Source organism: Malaya genurostris, chromosome 3 (genome assembly GCF_030247185.1).
Source record: "Malaya genurostris strain Urasoe2022 chromosome 3, Malgen_1.1, whole genome shotgun sequence".
In the NCBI taxonomy this organism is placed as follows: Eukaryota; Metazoa; Arthropoda; class Insecta; order Diptera; family Culicidae; genus Malaya; species Malaya genurostris.
In genome coordinates, this window is record NC_080572.1 from 175700967 (window position 1) to 175722144 (window position 21178).

Below are 21178 nucleotides of genomic sequence, written 5' to 3' on the forward strand. Positions count from 1 at the left end.
TCCGGAAATTGTTTGAAAAAATGATTCTCTTCCGCCTAGACAATTGGGTCGAGACCAATGGCTTGCTTTCAGATACACAATTTGGTTTTCGCCGGGGCAAAGGAACGAACGATTGTCTTGCGTTGCTCTCAACCGAAATTCAAATGGCATTTGCCCGTAAAGAACAAATGGCATCAGTCTTCCTAGATATCAAGGGGGCTTTCGACTCAGTTTCAATACATATCCTATCTGAGAAGTTGCATAAGCATGGTCTTTCACCAGTTTTGAATAACTTTTTGTATAATCTATTGTCCGAGAAACATATGCATTTTGCGCAGAATGATTTGTCGACAATACGATTCAGTTACATGGGTCTTCCTCAGGGCTCATGTTTAAGCCCCCTTTTATACAATTTTTACGTAAACGACATCGACAAATGTATAAACACATCTTGCACGCTAAGACAACTTGCCGACGACAGCGTTGTGTCCATTATAGGACCCAAAGCTGCCGATCTCCAAGGACCATTACAAGATACCCTCGACAACTTGTCGACATGGGCTCTTCAAATGGGTATCGAGTTCTCTACGGAGAAAACTGAGCTGGTTGTATTTTCAAGGAAGCGAGAACCAGCACAATTACAGCTTCAACTAAGGGGTGAAACCATAGCTCAGGCCTTCACATTTAAATATCTCGGGGTCTGGTTCGACTCCAAAGGCACGTGGGGATGTCAAATTAGGTATCTGAAACAAAAATGCCAGCAGAGAATTAATTTTCTTCGCACAATAACCGGAACTTGGTGGGGTGCTCACCCAGGAGACTTGATCAGGCTGTACCAAACAACGATATTGTCCGTGATGGAATACGGATGCTTTTGCTTCCGATCCGCGGCGAACACCCATTTCATCAAGCTGGAAAGAATTCAGTATCGTTGCTTGCGTATAGCCTTGGGTTGCATGCAGTCGACTCATACGATGAGTCTCGAAGTGCTGGCGGGCGTTATACCACTTAAAAACCGATTCTGGGATCTCTCATATCGATTGCTGATTCGATGCAATGTCTTGAATCCGACGGTGATTGAAAACTTCGAAAGGCTTGTCGAGCTCAATTCTCAGACCCGTTTTATGTCCTTGTATTTTGATTACATGGCTCAGAATATTAATCCTTCTTCGTTTGTTTCCAACCGTGCTCATTTCTTGGATACTTCTGATTCTACTGTGTTTTTCGACACATCCATGAGAGAAGAGATTCGTGGGATTCCGAATCACGTACGCCCTCAAGTGATCCCTAATATTTTTTATTATAAATTCAGAGCAGTTGACTGTGAAAGGATGTTTTACTCTGATGGGTCAAATCTCAACGGATCCACAGGCTTTGGTATCTTCAATAAAAACATCACCGCTACGTACAAACTCAGTGATCCGGCTTCAGTCTACGTCGCAGAATTAGCTGCTATTCAGTATACTCTTGAGATCATTGAAAATTTACCCAAAGACCATTACTTCATTGTCACGGATAGTTTAAGTTCAATAGAAGCTCTCCGTTCAATGAAGCCAGGAAAGTATCCCCCATATTTTCTGGGGAAAATACGGGAACACTTGAGAACTTTATCTGGTCGGTCTTATTTAATATCCTTAGTCTGGGTCCCTTCGCATTGTTCCATTCCGGGAAATGAAAAGGCAGACTCATTAGCTAAGGTGGGTGCATTAGAAGGTGAAATTTATGAAAGACCAATCTGCTTCAATGAATTTTTTAGCATTTCTCGTCAGAGGACACTCGAAAGTTGGCAAACTTCATGGAGCAATGACGAACTGGGAAGATGGCTATACTCCATTGTTCCCAAAATATCGACGAAACCTTGGTTCAGGGGGATGAACGTGAGTCGCGATTTCATTCGTGTGATGTCTCGACTCATGTCAAACCACTACACATTCAACGCACATCTCCGGCGTATTGGGCTCACGGAGAGCGGTCTCTGCACCTGTGGCGAGGGTTATCAGGACATCGAGCATGTCGTGTGGTCGTGCGTAGAGTATCGCGACGCCAGGTCGAAGCTACTGGAATCCCTTAGGGCCCGAGGTAGACCACCTGAGGTTCCGGTCCGAGATGTGATGGCGAGTCGGGATAGTTCATATATGTTTCTCATATATCAGTACCTTAAACACATTAATATCCAAGTGTAATCTGATATACCTCGCTCAGAAAGTATAATCTCCACCTACAGGTTCGACACTAATATCCGCCCGATTCTCTCGATCCCCGTCCCTGTCCACCATCTTCATTGGAACTAACAAGATCTTTTTTTTTTTGTCACTAACTATTCGTTCCCCCTTTCTCCGTCTCTTCACCATCTCGATGGCAACTAATTAGATCTTTGTAGTTTTCAGACATTTTGTTTCCATACCCCCTATTTACCTCGGTTTCCACAATATTTACTTTTTTTTTTTCATTCTCTTCCGTAACATCACCATCACCGTCTACGGTTCTACGCTCCAGTCGATGACCAGCATGCGGGCCACCCGCCGGGCCTTCGTAGCCTGGGGGTGTTTCCCGCGGACCCACACGAACCGAAAGGAATCGGCCATAGATAGCGCCATCTGGAAGACCCATGCAACATACAATGGATTCTAGAAAATCTAAGACGACATAATCTAACGATACTATTCTAGTTTTAAGTTAGTCGTTAATTAAGATTAGAAAATACCCTTGGCATCTTAGAGCTTAAGCAGTGTGCCTAAAAATATATTATATTGTTGAATAAAAAAAAAAAAAAAGGGGGGCTATCTACAAGCGAGAATCGATTCATTCAGTTCTGAGATTCCATGCGGGCTTCCCAGGCTTGGAGTATTTTACACATTTCTAGTGTCATTTAGGTGAGTCTCATTTTGTAGTCAAATGATCACTAAAACTGGATGAAATCGAGATTACATAAACGAAACTTCGCAATCTGCTTGTCATAAATGATCAGGTAGGACTGTGTTTACTGGTACGCAATATATAGAAATCCCAGTTCCAGCTGAAGGCTGCTCGAAATACATAAATAAGAATTTAACGAACGCCCAGTAATAATTTTCCTTGAAACCGATATTTTCGAAACAAGCGGGGTGCAACCGTACACCTAACTCATGTACGACAATCTGCCCTGCAAGTACACAACTTTTTAATTGTCCATTTTACATTCATTATTCCTCAACCTTGCCGTCGTCGGAACAAGGACGTAATTGAAAACACAAATCACCACGGGAAAACAATATAAATTCGATTCAAGCTGTAACTCACCGTCCGAATGGCTGGATGCCTTCCGCATGCTCGTTAGCCGATAGAACGGAGGAGTCTCCGTCCGCTCAATTAGACAATTCAGCGTCTCAACGGTTTGCAGTTCACTCATCAGTTCATCCAGGAGCCGGTTGGTGCAGGACCGGGCCAGGTAAAGGGCAACCCGTTTGGCCTTCACGATGGGACCATTCGTTGGTACAACAACAACAGCAACAACGAAGCCATTATCAACCGGTAAACAGCCGAGGCAAGTTAAAATTAATGGTTACGGTCAATTAGAAAAAAATTAATAAAGCCAGTCGTGTTCGTTTCGGGAGGGAAATGTTTACTTACGTAGGCCAACAGTTCGTTCGGGGCCATACCGGAGATGATGAGCAGGTAGCGTAAAATCACCTTCAAGTTGTTAGGCCAAAACTGGCACAGCGTTCCCCAAAGCTCCTCGATGTACGGATGTGAGTCAGCAAACTGTGGGATAAAAGAAGAGTAGAGAAAATTAGAAATTGTGAAAAGTTGTCGACTGAAAATTAATTAGGGTCACGGTTGATATCTATTGTAAAGAATCAAGACATTTTAGCCTTTGCTGCCAGAAGAAATCCAGTCATTTGTTGATCTCGATGTGATGATCTTCGGCTGAATAATTAGAGTGGTATTAAAAACATCGAGCACCTCAATTTGAAACTTTTATTTGTTCCTTTCGATTACCACGAGTGATTGTTTCTTTGTTATTTTGACCATCGTCCGTTTGTTGATAATGGTTGGTGTTACTTTATCAAAGGATAAAAAACTTTCACGAATGTTAAACAATAATACCGGAGCCTGAATTTGGATCTCTTTTTGAGTTTTGTCTTTCTCATATAAGGAGTGTATCGATAAGTAGTTATGGAAAACTGTAAAACGGCTGTCTCAGTCTTATAATACAAACGAATGTTGTTTACTGTCCGACGTTTCGGCCTTTAATGTAGGCCTTTTTCAAGGAAAACTGGAAAATTTATTGTGTTACATTGACAAAAACATAGAGCGTTGAACAAATAATACAATGTAAAAACTTACTAAAGTCTATCGTTTATAGTCAAAATATGTCGATGTCTGACGCTACATTGTCTGGTCAATTTTAGAACATGCTTTAAAATACTACGAGAAAATGGTTATTTACATAAATATTGAATCAAAAATTATTTAAAACAATTCTTACTATTGACTGCATAACAAATATTATGTTTGCATGAATCACGTACAGTATCACAACTACTTAGTTTAACGACTATTCTGAAGCTTTCATCATGGTGATCAAAAACAATGAGCTTATCAACGTTATTAAGTAACGTTATCGTTGAAAAGCTCAGCAAAGTGCTGTGTAGAGTACGGTAGTATCGGTGTTAATCGGAGAGTTGTCATTTCTTATCGTATTTGATGGATTTGATAGAATGTAGAATACCAGCGTAAGTGGTGTTTAGGCCTTGTACATCTGTGCGATAATTAACTGTTTTGGTAGTATTGGAAATATGACACATTTAGAAACAGAGGCAAAGCTGTAGATCGCAAAGATCGATCTATGATCTTTGTTTTCTCCAATGCAAAATTGTGTCCTTCATTGATGGTGTGATGAATGAGTGCTGTTTTTTCTTTTAGCCTTGATATTTCTTCATCTGCGTGTGGTGATGGATTTTCAGTTATTTTAAAAATTGATTTTTTTTTTTTATTCAATAATATAATTATTTTTAAGGCACACTGCTTTAGCTCTAAGGTGCCAAGGACTTTTTCTAATTTTATTAACGACTAATTTAAAACTAGGATAGTATGATTGGATAATGTTGTATTGGGGTCGCAGTGGTCGACTTTGGCAGATCCAACCTTCAGCTGGCGATCGGCACCGGCCGGTGGATGGAATATATCATGAGTCTTCCAGATGACGTTGGCCGCATCCCTCGGTCCGTGTGGGTCCGCGGGAAACACCCCCAGGCTACGAATACCCGGCGGGTGGCCCGCATGACTAGAGCGACCTTCCGTGGGCGATGATGGTGATGTAAATATAACGAAAAATATAGAGAAGTAAATATTGCGGAAAACGAAGTAAAATGGGGATATGGGAACGAAATGACTAAGAACGACAGAGATCTAATTAGTTGACATCGAGATGGAGAAGAGACGGGGAGGGGGGAAGCGAGAAGGTTAGTGACAGCAAAAAGATCTTGTTAGTTCCGATGAAGATGGTGGACAGAAGAGGACTCGGGGTAATCGGCGGAAGTTAGTGTCGAACCTGCAGGTGAAAATAATTCTTAGCCACAGTTGAAATAACGTCGATAAATAGGAGGAACTTTCTAAGCAAGATGTAACAGATTACACTTGTATATTAATGTGTTTGAGGAACTGGTATATCAGAAGCATATATGAACTATCCCGACTCGCCAACACATCCCGAACCGGAACCTCAGTCGGTCTACCTCGGGCCCTGAGGGATTCCAATAGCTCCGATCTGGCGTCGCGATACTCTACGCACGACCACACGACATGCTCGATGTCCTGATAACCGTCGCCACAGGTGCAGAGCCCGTTCTCCACGATCCCGATACGCCGGAGATGTACGTTAAATGTATAGTGATTTGACATGAGTCGTGACATAACGCGAATGAAATCACGACTCATGTTCATCCCCTTGAACCAAGGTTTCGTCGATACCTTAGGGATAATGGAGTGTAGCCATCGTCCCAGTTCGTCATTCGTCCATGAAGTTTGCCAACTTTCGAGAGTTTTCTGACGAGAAATACTGAAAAATTCATTGAAGCAGATTGGTCTTTCATAAATGTCACCTTGTAATGCGCCCACCTTAGCCAATGAGTCTGCCTTTTCATTGCCCGGAATGGAACAATGCGAAGGGACCCAGACTAACGATATTGAATAAGACCGTTCAGATAAAGTTCGCAAGTGTTCCCGTATTTTCCCCAGGAAATATGGGGGATACTTTCCTGGCTTCATTGCCCGGAGAGCTTCTATTGAACTTAGACTGTCCGTGACAATGAAGTAATGGTCTTTGGGCAAGGTTTCAATGATCTCGAGGGTGTACTGAATAGCAGCTAATTCTGCGACGTAAACTGAAGCCGGATCACTGAGTTTGTAAGAAGCGGTGATGTTTTGATTGAAGATGCCGAAGCCTGTGGACCTGTCGATGTTTGATCCATCAGTGTAAAACACCTTTTCACAGTTGACTGTTCTAAATTTATTATAAAATATATTAGGGGCCACTCGAGGGCGTACGTGTTCCGGAATTCCACGAATCTCTTCTCTCATGGATGTGTCGAAAAACACAGTAGAATCAGAAGTATCCAAGAAATGAGCACGGTTGGAAGCAAACGAAGAAGGATTAATATTCTGAGCCATGTAATCAAAATACAAGGACATAAAACGGGTTTGAGAATTAAGCTCAACTAACCTTTCGAAGTTTTCAATCACCAGAGGATTCAAAATGTCGCATCGAATGAGCAAGCGATATGAGAGATCCCAGAACCGGTTTTTCAACGGTAAGACGCCCGCCAACACTTCAAGACTCATCGTATGAGTTGATTGCATGCAACCCAAGGCAATACGCAAACAACGATACTGAATTCTTTCCAGCTTAATGAAATGGGTGTTCGCGGCGGATCGGAAGCAGAAGCATCCATATTCCATAACGGACAATATCGTTGTTTGGTACAGCCTGATCAGGTCTCCTGGGTGGGCACCCCACCAAGTTCCGGTTATTGTACGAAGAAAATTGATTCTCTGCTGGCATTTTTGTTTCAGATACCTAATGTGACATCCCCAGGTGCCTTTGGAGTCGAACCAGACCCCGAGATATTTGAATGTGAAGACCTGAGCTATGTTTTCACCCCCTAGTTGAAGCTGTAGTTGTGCTGGTTCTCGCTTCCTTGAAAATACAACCAGCTCAGTTTTCTCCGTAGAGAACTCGATACCCATTTGAAGAGCCCATGTGGATAAGCTGGCAAGAGTATCTTGTAACGGCCCTTGCAGATCGCCAGCTTTGGGTCCTATAATGGACACAACGCTGTCGTCGGCAAGTTGTCTCAGCGTGCAAGATGTGTTGATACATTTATCGATGTCGTTTACGTAAAAATTGTATAAAAGGGGGCTTAAGCATGAGCCCTGAGGAAGACCCATGTAACTGAATCGTATTGTCGACAAATCACCATGCGCGAAATACATGTATTTCTCTGACAATAGATTGTACAAAAAGTTATTCAAAATTGGTGAAAGACCATGCTGATGCAACTTCTCAGATAGGATATTTATAGAAACTGAGTCAAAAGCCCCCTTGATGTCTAGGAAAACTGACGCCATTTGTTCCTTACGAGCAAATGCCATTTGAATTTCGGTTGAGAGCAACGCAAGACAATCGTTCGTTCCTTTGCCCCTGCGGAAACCAAATTGTGTATCTGAAAGTAAGCCATTAGTCTCGACCCAATTGTCTAGACGAAACAGAATCATTTTTTCGAACAATTTCCGGATACAGGAAAGCATAGCAATCGGCCGATACGAATTGTGATCGGAGGCTGGTTTTCCTGGTTTTTGAATGGATATCACTTTCACTTGTCTCCAGTCATGTGGAACAATGTTGTCCTCAAGGAACTTATTGAATAAACTCAGCAAGCGCCTTTTGGCGGGGTCAGGCAGATTTTTCAACAAGTTGAATTTTATTCTGTCTAATCCCGGGGCTTTATTGTTACATGACAAGAGCGCAAGTGAGAGCTCTACCATCGAAAACGGTGTTTCGTTTGTATTTGGTGTCGCGGCGCGGGTGATCTTCTGTTCCGGAACAGAGTCTGGACATACTTTTTTAGCGAAATCGAATATCCAGCGGTTAGAATATTCTTCGCATTCATTCGTTGTGTTATGATTGCGCATTCGTCGGGCTGTGTTCCAAAGAGTGCTCATAGATGTTTCTTTTGTTAGGCCGTCTACGAACCGACGCCAGTAACCGCGTTTCTTAGCTCTAATCAAGTTCTTAGTTTTAACGTCTAACGCCGCGTAATTCCGGTAATTATCAGGTGTTCCATTTTTTCTAAATACTTTATACGCGGAGGCTCTCTCCGCGTTTAAATTTGTGCACTCTTTGTCCCACCACGGGTTGGGAGGACGGATGTTAGTTTTCGCGCCGGGTACACGTTTCGTCTGAGCTTGAGTCGCGGTGTCGAGAATCAAGCCAGCCAAAAACGTGTACTCTTCCTCCGGAGGAAGTTGTTGAGTTCTTTCAAGTTTCTCAGATATCACGGTCGCATAGTTATTCCAATCAATATTTCGTGTGAGGTCATACGAAACATTGATTGTCTTCGATGGTTTTGAGCCGCTGGTGATTGATATTACGATCGGTAGATGGTCGCTACCGTGGGGATCAGGAATTACCTCCCACGTGCAATCCAACCGTAGCGATGTCGAGCAAAGGGATAAATCCAGCGCACTTGGTCTTGCTGGTGGTGCAGGAATCCGTGTCATTTCTCCCGTATTCAAGATTGTCATATTGAAGTTGTCGCAAATATCATGGATCATAGCTGATCTGTTATCGTCGTGAAGACAACCCCATCCCGTACCGTGTGAGTTAAAGTCTCCTAAAACCAACGTCGGTGCGGGAAGGAGCTCTATGATATTACTGAGCCGCCGATGCCCAACCAAGGCTCTAGGGGGAATGTAGATGGAAGCAATACAAAGGTCCTTACCTTTGATTGTAACATGACATGCGACAACTTCAATACCTGGTATCGAGGGGAGGTTAATTCGATAAAAAGAATAGCACTTTTTGATCCCTAAAAGTACTCCTCCATAGGGATCATCTCGATCCAGGCGAATAATGTTAAAATCGTGGAAGTTTAAGGATATTTCAGAAGTTAGCCAAGTTTCGCACAATGCAAATGCGTCACATTTCAGATTATTTACTAGAAATTTAAAAGAATCTATTTTTGGGATGATACTTCTGCAATTCCACTGTAAAACAGTGATTAGATCCGTGACCTCGGTGGATGATTTAGCCATCGAAGGATACAATCGCTGAGATAAGGGGCCAATTTGCAGTCAACTGCTTCAAATATGTTTTTACTGTTGGCATGAAAGCAATTAAAATGCTTCTAAGAGGGTCTGAAATATTGAAAGTTGTAAAAATCCAGTCCACAACATCAGAGAACTTGATAAGTCCAGCACCTAGTTGGTTCTCTGGTAGATTTTCAGGGACGCTTGGGGATTTTATAGTCCCGGGAAGTCGTGGGAATTCCATCTCGGAATTGAGTTTTCCGAGACCAGGAGCTTTTTGCTTCGGTGTTGTGTCCCGATTCCCGTTAGCTGTAACTTTTCGAAGCCCTTCGGAAGACACCTTCGAACCCTTACTAGGTAGCTTATGAGAGGATTTATTTATTCTTTTCCTACAGCTATGAGGGACCGCCGATGATGGACCTTCCAAAGGGTCGTCAGAATCGCTCTCGTCAGTTGACAAGCAGGCATATGGGTTCGTTGTCAGTTTAGGAGGGGTGGCACTCTTAAGCATCTCGGCAAAGGAACGCTTGGAGTGTTCCTTCAGGGAACGCTTCATCCGATCTCCTCGCAGCTTATACGCAGGACATGCCATTAGGTCATGCGGACCCTCCTTGCAGTAGAGACACTTTTCAGCATTCTTACCGCAAGAGCCATCCGCATGAGCCTCCCCACAGTTAGCACACCGGGGCTTATTGCAGCAATGAGAAGCTGTATGCCCCAATTGTTTGCAATTAGTACAGTTCATTACTCGGGGTACGAATAGGCGAACAGGCAAACGAACCCGGTCCAAGAGGATGTAGTTGGGCAAAGCAGAACCGGCGAAGGTCACTCGATAAGAGTCTGATTGGGGATAGGACTTTGTTCCATCCCCGGCGATCGATACTGAATGCAATCGCTTGCAATCCAGTATCTTGACATTCTTAAGTGAGGGGTCTTTAAAACAACCCGCCCCGTACTTAAGAACGTCCTCGCAAGTCAAACTCGAATCGGTGACCACACCGTCGATTTCTACTTCGCGAGCTGGCACGTAGATGCGGTACTCCCGCGTAAAATGATCATTTTGAACGAGCTCATTAGCCTGCTTTGAGCTGGTGAGCAGAACCCTGAGCTTATCTGGGCGTATTTTATCAATACTTTTTATAGTATTGTATCGCGAGGACAGATCCCGCGATATTTTCAAAACATTCAATTTTTTTTCTTTAGCCTTGGTCCGGAAATAAACCGAGTAAGGCCCGGCCGAGAGTGCAAGCCCATCGGGATAACTCTTTATGCGAGACTTACTGCTGCCAACAGAAGTCTCCATCTGATCATCGAGAACGGAGGGGTCGGGATTCGAATTTGACATGTCGCGGAGCTACCTCCGCGCAGAAATAAATGATTCGGAGGGGGGGGGGGGGAATGAACGGTCGAATGAAGAAGAAAAAAAAAATATACAAAATAATAGTACTTAACTTTTAATCCAACGGGGGCCACCAAGGCCAAGCCCTCGTCGATCGGCGTATCGCCGCTTCGAGGGTGTGCAAAAAACCTCCGAGAGGAAAAAGCACACTCACTTATAATCCGCACAGTATAATCACAATGGCCACTGAAATCTGGCCTTGATCGATCAAACAATCACCGGCTAACGGTACTGTTTCGATCGTCCGCTCACAACAATGCACTGCTTCAGTGTATAATGTACAAAAAACCTCTCACAGAAAAAAGCACTATTGTCTATTACACAATAGCGATATAATCTAGTTTTGATCGTCCGGTCACGTTATCACACACGGCACTGGTTTTTTTCGCAGTAAACACAAAGCACGTCCGTTCGCTCGGAAGGTTGAAACGGCAATGAAAAAATTGATTAATGTTGGATCGATGACCACTGAGTCTGGTTTTCAGTTGATTGATTGTCATTCCAATGTATGTATTTTCACAGTCATTACAGGGAATGCTATAGATGACGTTGGATTGTTTAAATTGATCAACAGGATCTTTAATCGGTCGGAGTAGAGATCGTGTTGTTTTAATCGGTCTATGGCTCAGTTTTATTGTTGGGAAGTCCGGTTTTAGTGCTTTTGTAATTTGTTTGCTGGGAATGGGTATGAATGGTAAGGATCTATATTGAATTTGTTGTTGCATAGTGGTTTTGTTGTTGCATAGTGGTTTTATCGGTGATTTTGGGTTCTGTCTCCTGGGTTATATCGGTCTGTGCTTTAGCAACTAAATTTGATGGTTGTGTGTTATTGTGAGGCTGCTTTGTGTGAAAATTGTTGATAAGCCTGTTTACGAGTGATGATGGATAATCATTTTGCTTCAGATGTTGGTATATGATATGTTTTTGTTGATCTGCTGATTTGTTTGTAGTTAAAGCGGTAATTCGTTTTATGAGATTTAAGGCTACATTGATTTTCATTGTCATTGGATGAAACGAGTGATAGTTCAACAATCTTCCAGATGCAATAGGTTTTGAATACCACTGTGTGCTTATGGTTTGATTTTCATTTCATATTATTAAAGTGTCCAGAAAGGGTAGTTTTTGTTCTAATTCTACTTCTACGGTAAATTGGATGTGTTTAATATAGCTGTTGAATTTTTGTAATGTGTATTGGACTTGATCGTGAGGTAACGATAGAATTAAATCGTCAACATATTTGCGGAGCACCGGTATTTTAAACGGTACATTTTTAATCACTGTTTCGATGAAGTTTTCCATGACAATGTCAGCTAATATTGGTGATAGCGGACTACCCATGGCGGTTCCAAACGTCTGTAGATAAAATTTGTCTCGGAAGCGGAAATAATGTTGTTAAGACAGAATTCAACCATCTCTATGAACAAATCCAAGTTAATATTTGTTGCTGTTTTGATGCTAGGCCAGTTCATGATTATGTTGTTGATGACTAAGTTCTTTGGAATGTTCGTGAAAAGCGATACTACGTCGAACGAAACCAAAATATAGTCTTTTGGTATTGTTATCATGTTTATATACTTCGAAAATTCAAAACTATCGGCAATCACTGCTATGTACTTCGCTAAGTTGTATGTTGGGGCGGTTATGTTAGGAACAACAGGACGTAGAGGCAGATTGGGTTTGTGTGCCTTGGGTTGGCCGTAAATGGAAGTCAAAGTTGGGAACTCCCTAAAAACGTAAAAGAAACAGAAGGTGCCGAAAAAGTCCCTGGTACAAAGGCCAAAACAAGAGCGCGAAAACTGTATAACCGGATTCAACAGAATAAAGACGGATGCATCCTGATCGACGACGAAACCTACGCCAAGGAAGACTCTCGAGCCCTGCCCAGAGCGCAATATTATATGAAATCGGTGTACCAGGACCTGGACGACGCTGACACCACGGTGGCGATGGAAAAGTTTGGGCAGAAGGTGTTGGTTTGGCAAGCAATTTGTACCTGTGGTCAATGATGGCTTTTATCGTATCAAAGAACGTTCAATCTTCACTCTTCACACGATTGAATCAGTGCCATCAAAGAGAAATGGAAAACATCGCAACAACAAACACCCGGCATGGCTCATTTAACATAGAATAGACACCAGTGCGAGAGTGAATTTCTCTCGATGACATTTCTGAGAATCAAAGGTTAGCACGCTGCTGTGGAGATCCTCTCTGAAGCAACAAACGGTCGCTAATTCTCGTTTCGCGATCTGATTCTGTATGGGCAGTGGATAATTGCGATAGAATCATTTTACTATTGCCGCTTATTCTAACTATGTGCATATAACCTTTGTATAAGTTGTGTCTATGAAAATGTATGTGAATGCTCCACACAAGGGTTTTGAAATATTGCAACCTAGTATGAGAAACATCAAGTTCAACCATCGATTCGATTTTCTGCGATAATTGTCAACTTGCGATCATCTCTTGGGAAATTCCACACAGCAACGATCATTATCAGACTGTATTTTTTTTTCAAGGGCCGTGAAATACTCAGAGTATAAAGTGGAGCGAAGAAATGTAGAAAAATTCTCTCGCGGTTCATGCATTGAATGACTCGAGTTCTTATAGCATCTTCTACCGCATTGAAAATGTTGTATACAATATAGAGAGCAATATAGCAGCTTCTGTCAAATTTTCGGCAATCACCAACACTGCCTGTGGTTTGCGGTCGTCGATTTTCTTCACGAAGGGCACAATTAACGCCAAGGTGTACGAATGTTTGAAGAAGAGAATGCTGCCACTGTACAGAAAGCATACGGCTCCTCCTCTCTTCTGGCCGGATTTGGCTTCAGCCCACTACGTCAACTCCGTTCTACAGTACAATTCGTGGAAAAGAACATCAACCCACCGAACTGCCCGGATCTTCAGCCAATTGAAAAGTATTGGGCAATTGTCAAGCGGCACTTTCGGAAGGAAGGTACAGTGTCCCAAAACATGCAGGACAGCTGCCACCAGGAAAGTCACAAAAGTAACTGTGCAGAATTTAATGAAGAATGTCAAGTCCAAAGTGCGAGCGTTTCACAGAAACTAGGATTTTCTTCAATATAATCAATGAAATGCATAAAAATGTAATTTTTCTACAATATATCGAAAACTGATGTCAAAATATGTTTTTTTTCGCTTTTTTGTTCAATAATCAATGTTGCTAACTACTTTTCGATACACTCCTTATAAATGTATGTGTGTATATGTGATTGATTGTGTATACATATGATTTTCACAAACCTAGAATTAAATATAAGGTCATTCAAAGTTTCTGAATTTCATTTGCATCCGGCTTCCGGTTTCTGAATTACAGGGTGATATGCACCAAAAATGTGAAAATAAAGTATAAATCACTTTTTTGGAGATAGCTGAACCGATTTCCACAAACTTGGATTAAAATCAAATTGCTTAAGATGCCATAAGAATATCTCAATTTTCATTCGGATCAAATCCCTGATTTCGGATGTAGGGTACTTAGTGCAAACATTTCAATTTCAAGAACATTTTTGCATAAGTTACGAATTTTTTAAATTTGCTAGTAAATTTCTCTAGTTTGCAGATTATGATAGTCTGTAACGAAATAAATGATTGATAGTCCCATACATGATTTTCTGAATTTTGTCCAAGTCAGTCTACCGATACTTTCTTTTTCCAAAATTCAAATCGTAAAAAAAATTGTAGGTCATATTAGTTTATGGTGAAATAAGCCGAATGTCACTATGCCGATATCCAGCTTTCGATTCCAGAAGTACCGACAATAGTAATAAAATGGGATAAAATGGAGCTCACTTAACTTTCTCACATATGGTTAAATAGATTTTCACTACCTCAAAATTCAAATGTAGCCTATAAATGTAGCAGTATTAAGCAACAGAAATCTTCGAAACTCTTCTACAAACATTTTTAAATTTTAGTATTTTGATGAATTTCTGCTGTAATATATAGGAGACTTTACGTCAATTTACGTTCATTATGCCCCATCTTCGATTCAGCAGTATGCTTCGATTTCAAATTTTGTTTTATAGATTTATAACGATTATTAAAACAAAATGTAGCATTGGGAGGATCGAAAATGTTGCTTCCCAATGGCTATTAGTTGCTTACGCAAATAATTTCTGATGCAAATAGCATCTTTTTTATCTACTTTTCTTCTATATCGACATTTCAAGGGGCTGTCGGATACATACAAAATTCAACACTTCATGGGACCATAACAACACCCTTCATTTGAATCTATGTTTATAAAAATCGGTTCAACCATCTTTGAGAAATCGAAGCGAGCTCCGTTTTGAAATATCTTACTACAGTTTTCGGTACTTACGGAACCGGAAACTGGGGATAGTTATAGCCAGAACCGGTTCGATTAGCCATCAACTAGCAAATTGGCGTTATTTTTAATGTGGAACATAATTTATTTTCTATATAGGTGTGCAAATAATAAATTCTAGAGTAAATACAATGTGGTCAGCTTTTGAACACTTACTGCTCAGTTAGTTTAGTTTCAATCAATAATATTATTTCACCAACTGGTTGGAAATATTTCTACGTATTAATTTGAATGTTTGAAGTTACGTATTTTCAATTACGTATCATAAATTTTGATTAATAGCTAGCAGTGTCCTATTTTTCCTGCTAAAAATCTAAAACACTATGCTGGCTTACTGAATTTGCCTAACGGAGACGACATCTATGCTGTTAGTCTAGTGAACTCTATTAACACGCAGAATATCAAGGGAAACAAAGTCTTACAAAAGCTTTGTCCGATGTTAAAAATTTATGACCATCAGAATGGTCTAATGAATGAAATTTAAAAAAATCGAAATTCGCTTTGAATTTAAAGATATGTGCAAAAATCGTAGTTTTCGATTACTTTTATATATTTTTACGATGGTGATAAGAATTCATGTTAAACAATTGTGATAGATTTTTTTCTTTAATTTCATTCATTTTGAGAGAGATAGACCATTCTGATGGGCATTTATTTTTTTAAAAGCGAACAACTAACACAAATTCCACAATTCAATTCTTTTTAAATCCATTAAAATAACATATACCCAAAGGATTAGGCGAAATTTGCCTGTACTGAGTATCTAAATCTACAAAAAAAACTGTATTTTTTTCGTGTTGTTTAATTGTATGGTAGAATATGGTTGTCGTCGATGAGCCGTGCTTCCTATTTTTTTGATGAACGAACCCGGTGGCGTACCCGCATTAGATATTTTTTCATTTCCACTTAATAAACGGAAAATACCACATACATTAGCCTGGTAGATACACCTATGCAATTCCTTTGATGCTTAGTAGCTAATAGTCAACAAGTTTTCTTGGGAACTCCGTTCTGAGGTTCATGAATCAATCTTTATTCAAGAGTACAAGAATCAATCTTTATTCAAGAAGTACAATTGTAGGTCAACAAAACGTGCGTTAACGCTATCATCTTTCATTTGTCTTTATTTTAAATCAATTCTACTTACGATTTCAGAACACGGCGAAATGACCCTTTCGGCGAAATGGCATTCGGCGAAGTGACCCATTCAGCGAAATGTCATTCGGCGAAATAACCCTTTCAGGCGAAATATATATTTATACTTGAGGCCCACACATTTTTAATTTAGAAAGAGAAAATCGTCAAATCCGCATCCAGGCACAAATTCTTATTTTTTTTTACGAACCCGACCCATACCCGACAAAATATATAAATCTTAAACATTTAGGGGTTTGTGAAAAAAGAAATAGAAACAAAATATGTACATTTTGTTTCTATTTCTTCGCTTTTCGCCTTCGGCTCATCAATGCTCAAAGCAGTTCAAATTGAACTGCCATCTCGCGCCCAATTTAAGCCGCTAAGCAGACGCAAAATATGCACTATTTAACTTTAACCCTTAAATAGTATTGCACAGATGGCAATATTATTTCTGATGTCTTAGGCGTAAACGGGTGACGGCTTATTACTGGCTGTCGCAGAATGTGAACATTCAGGGGTTTTGTTGGTTTGTACAAAAAGCACATATTTTGTTTCTATTTCTATTTCTATGGACTGCTAGGGCCGAGATTGCGGTTCAATTTAAACGGCTTTAACCCATTATGTCCTAGCGTATGATACATCTTACGCAAAACTTCCTATATTTTAATAAATGTTTACTTTAGAAGTTTAATACCTAACAGCTTTACTATAGCACTAATTGATAGTTCACACTTCTATTTTTTTTTGTATATTAAAATTATCCTCAAGTGTCAACGTTTTATTTATATTTTAATCTTGCAAAGTTCACACCAAGGAAAAACATATTCGTGTGAATCTTATGTTCGAAACCATTGCCAAATATTAAAATTAGTTATCTCAGTAGTGGAATTCCAAAAATATATGTTAAACAATAAAACCTTGTTGTTAATATTTGAACGTATTATATTATTATATTATATATCTGAAGGTGGGATAATACAGCAAATTTTTTTCCAAAACAAATCGTTAACCAATAAACTCGAGAAACAGAATTTTCTGATAAGTCTATCGAAAATCTCTTGCCATAAGAAAATCAAATCCTTTTTATAGCGATAAGAATAGGGACCATTTAGGATTTGATAAACACGTGAATATGGAGTAGAACGCTAGTTTAGAAAAGGAAGTATGAATACCTCCAAAACTTATTAAACATTGGAAAAAATATAGAATGAGCTTACGATACTCCCGACAAATCGTACAAATATCCCAAATAACATACAAATACAAATAGCTAATCCATTTTCCAAAAATTGAAGAAGTGGAAACAAATGAAGTTGTGTATTGCAGCTTGAATGTATACATTAATTATATTATCAATAACAATCCGCTAAAAACCGAATTAGGCATTTCCCAACATCCTCAACCCAATATTTGATGGAATTAATGATATCTGCTCATTTGGTTCAAGTTTGAGAACCCCTGGGTTACAATGGGTTAAGCACTGATGAGCCGAGGGCGAAACGCGAAAAAATATAAATCTTTAACCTGGACCTGACCGGAGCCCGTCGGGTTCCGTGTTTGAGTCCGACCGAATATAAATGATATCTTTTCAATTTGAACCACTCACCCGTTTAAAAATTGAAAATAGTCACCCGTACCCGACCCGTACCGATTATTTTTTTTTACCGAACCCGACCCAATCATCTCTACAGTCGAGACGTCATTTTGTCAAACCATGAAAACAGTTTCGCAGACATTTCTACGAAAGAAAGTAGATACAGCTCAATACTATACATTTCTCCAATCTGACGAATTTTCGCTGAATAGTTCCGATCTGACCTATCAATGTCGATTTTAAAGACTGTTCCAGACGGACGCACTTTGATTTCGCTGTAAATAATTCACAAATTTTGGATATTCAAATTTTATTCGATACACTGATAATATTAGACAACATCAACATAATATTATTCTCAACATTTGCTACTTAGCCATTGTAGACTAGCTGGCGCACCTTCTTGCGAACGTTCCTCATTAAATTCCGTACAGACTTCTTGGCGAAAAGTTTTGACACTTTTTTCCAATCTTTCCGAACTGTTGAATGGTTTCGGCTGCCGAGACATGTTTCCTAAGATGTGCCTTCGTTAATGCCCAAAATTCCTCAATTGGTCGAAGTTGTGAGCAAATTGGTGGATTCATGTATTTTGGGACGAAAGTGACATTTTTGATAGTATACTATTCTACTGTTGATTTCGAGTAGTGGTAAGAAGCAAGATCTAGCCAGAAGACAACAGGATCCTTGTGGTTTCGAATCATGAGTAGAAGACATTCCTTGATGTATATTTCGCTGTTCATTGAAAAAGTGGAGATGAAGGGTTTCGAAATCTTATCGCAGCTACAAATTGTTTGCCAGACCATAGCTTTCTTACCAAATTTTTCGACTTCAATCGATTCCTCGGACTGGATTAACACTTGCCCTTCTCGCACCGTATAATATTGTGGTCCCGGCAAGGATTTGTAATCGAGTTTCACGTAGGTTTCGTCGTCCATGATTATGCAGTTCAAGTTTCTAGCAAGAATCGTATTGTACAGCTTTCGAACCCTCGGCCTGATCGATGCCACTTGTTTCGGACTACGTTTTGGTTGATTCTGCTTCTTATAGGTTCGAAGATTCAAACGTTCTTTAGCACGAAGAACATTTGACTTCGAAGTGCCCACTTTTTTGGTCACATCCCGAACTGAAACCTCCTTCTTTTGCTCGAACGCATTCAGTATACGTTTATCCAACTGAGGGTTAGCAGGACCTTTTTTTCGACCCTTTTCGGTTTTTCCTCAAAGGTGTTATCCTCACCGAACTTCCTGATTGCATTTCGCACTGCTTTTTCACTTACTCCTTCCATTTTTGCTATTTTTCTCAGTGACAGTCCGCGTTCTGTGCACCATTTGTACACAATTTTTCGACGTTGTTCTGCTGAAAGTCCATGCATTTCGAAACAAACTAATGAAAACGATTAAACAACTGTACAAGTGGTTAGAGAAGAGTGAGGACGCAGCCATAAAAATTGACAGATTCTGAAACATTGCAAAATGGCAGCGCTTTTTGGTTGCGTCCATACTTTCTGGGACAGCCTTTATTATTAGTTAACGTTACAATAGCTCCAGTGTAAATCGAACTAGTACACAATGAAGAGTTTTCAAACCATGTAAGTTTAACGAAATTCTTTGAAACCCAAATGATGAAACCCATTGCAAAATCGATGATAGTTTTCAACCATGTTTGGAAACATGGGTGACTATTAATTTTTTTAATTCCCTTTTTCTTCACAGTTGTACGAAAAAAATGTTATCACGGCTAATTATGGTGCGTCTGCCAGTGTTAATTTTCACGGAATATTTAAAAGCATTTCATATACACGCTCTAAACGAGCTCGTCGAAGCACCGATTGCAGTTACATAACACAGAATGATGACGTAATAACAATCGCAGTACATCACGAAATGTTGTGCTTGAATAATTCGTAACATTAATTAGTTGCCTTGTATACCGAAAATAAAAGTTTTTTTACATCTGATCATGATAGTACTCAAGAAGTTGAAGTTTGTAGCGATTATGTATCTTGATAGCACGTTGAAATTTTAAATGATGGAACTTTTCGAGAAGCTCGCCTGTCCGCATTCTCAAGGTTGCGGTGATCGGTGCTAACAGACAGCGATTTGTGAAATGACGCCACCGGGAAATTGTGCAAATCACCGACCATCAATTTCATCCGACCGAGTCGAACCATCGTTGTGCTGGTTTCGAGTTTTACTTACGAAAAGGATGCTTCTTCTCTGATGGTCTGGTGCAGATAAGATGTAACGTAGGACGATTCTATTACTTGTAGTGAAATGGACAGATAAACTTAGTTTATAAGACAAGACACAACAAATATGTTAGTGGTACTGATTTGCTTTCTTCATTGTGAACAGAGTATTATGATCGAGTTTATTGGAATGTAATGTGATAGTTTTATTTGAAATTGAAAAGTCCCTTACCAAACTATAACTATGTTCAAGTACTGAATCGAACAAGAGAGAACAGTTAGTAGTAGGACGATAGGCCGGATCACAACATGTTAAGCATAGCAATGTTTAGTAGGGTAACTATAACTAAATTCATCCTATTATATGATTGAAACAATACTGTATCAATGATTGTCCTGAATACGATGGACGCAGTGTGTTGTAATCTATATTAGTATGTTATATGTCTACTCTGCGAAATAATACCACTACCTAATTAGTGGTTGTGCGATGCAAATGTCGCTCTTCAAACCACAGGAACAGATGACCTGCCGAACGAGATAATTCTGTACGAATTTCGACAGCTTTATGCGTTCATGCATCTCTACCGACCTTTCTCTACCAGTTTTCGTTCAATTTTCGTGTCCAGGAAGCTGTTGTAAGTGTACCTTGACGTTGGTTTCATCATCCTGTACCACGCAACCAAACTGCCGTTTAACTGACACACAGATGGCGCTATCATTGTCAAATCTATATGACGTATATGAAATACCAACTTTTAAAAGACTACATGTGAAATTATATGACATTTCGATTAGCCAGAATGACAGCAATTTATATGAAGCAGCTTCTATTATCTTCAAAACAATAGATTCAAAACGATTTCGTGTGTTAATTTATCATTAATTCTTGATGAAAAAAAAACTGTACAAGCTCAGCAATGGCTTACAAAGTATTATCCGGACTCTCCTTTATCGAGAAGAACCATTTGTTATTGGTTTGTTGAATTTGAACCGATAACGGTGAACATTCTGGTCGTCCAATTGAGGTGGAAGAACTTAAACGTCCAGAAATTGTGAAAAAAAGTTTACAAATGAGTTATATCAAATCGTAAAGTGAAATTGCGTAAGACAGCTGAGGTCGAAAAGATATCAGAAAGCAATGTGTTCAGAATTATTCATGAACATTTGACTATGAGAAAGCTCTTTTCAAAGTGGGTTATCTCACAGTCAATAAAAAACAACAACGTGTTGATGATTAAG

At 39.9% G+C, this 21178-nt stretch overlaps 1 protein-coding gene across 7 annotated transcripts in view; it reads right to left on the minus strand.

Annotated features, from left to right (window-relative positions):
• Window positions 1-21178, minus strand: part of LOC131434739 (protein furry) — a 433830-nt gene that overhangs the window by 131133 nt on the left and 281519 nt on the right. For all 7 annotated transcript variants that reach the window (XM_058601810.1, XM_058601816.1, XM_058601814.1 and 4 more), the window contains 2 exons: window positions 3589-3720; window positions 3259-3427 (listed from right to left, as the gene is read on the minus strand). In XM_058601810.1, coding sequence (XP_058457793.1) covers window positions 3259-3427; window positions 3589-3720 — 301 coding nt within the window. The remainder of the gene's footprint in view (window positions 1-3258; window positions 3428-3588; window positions 3721-21178) is intronic.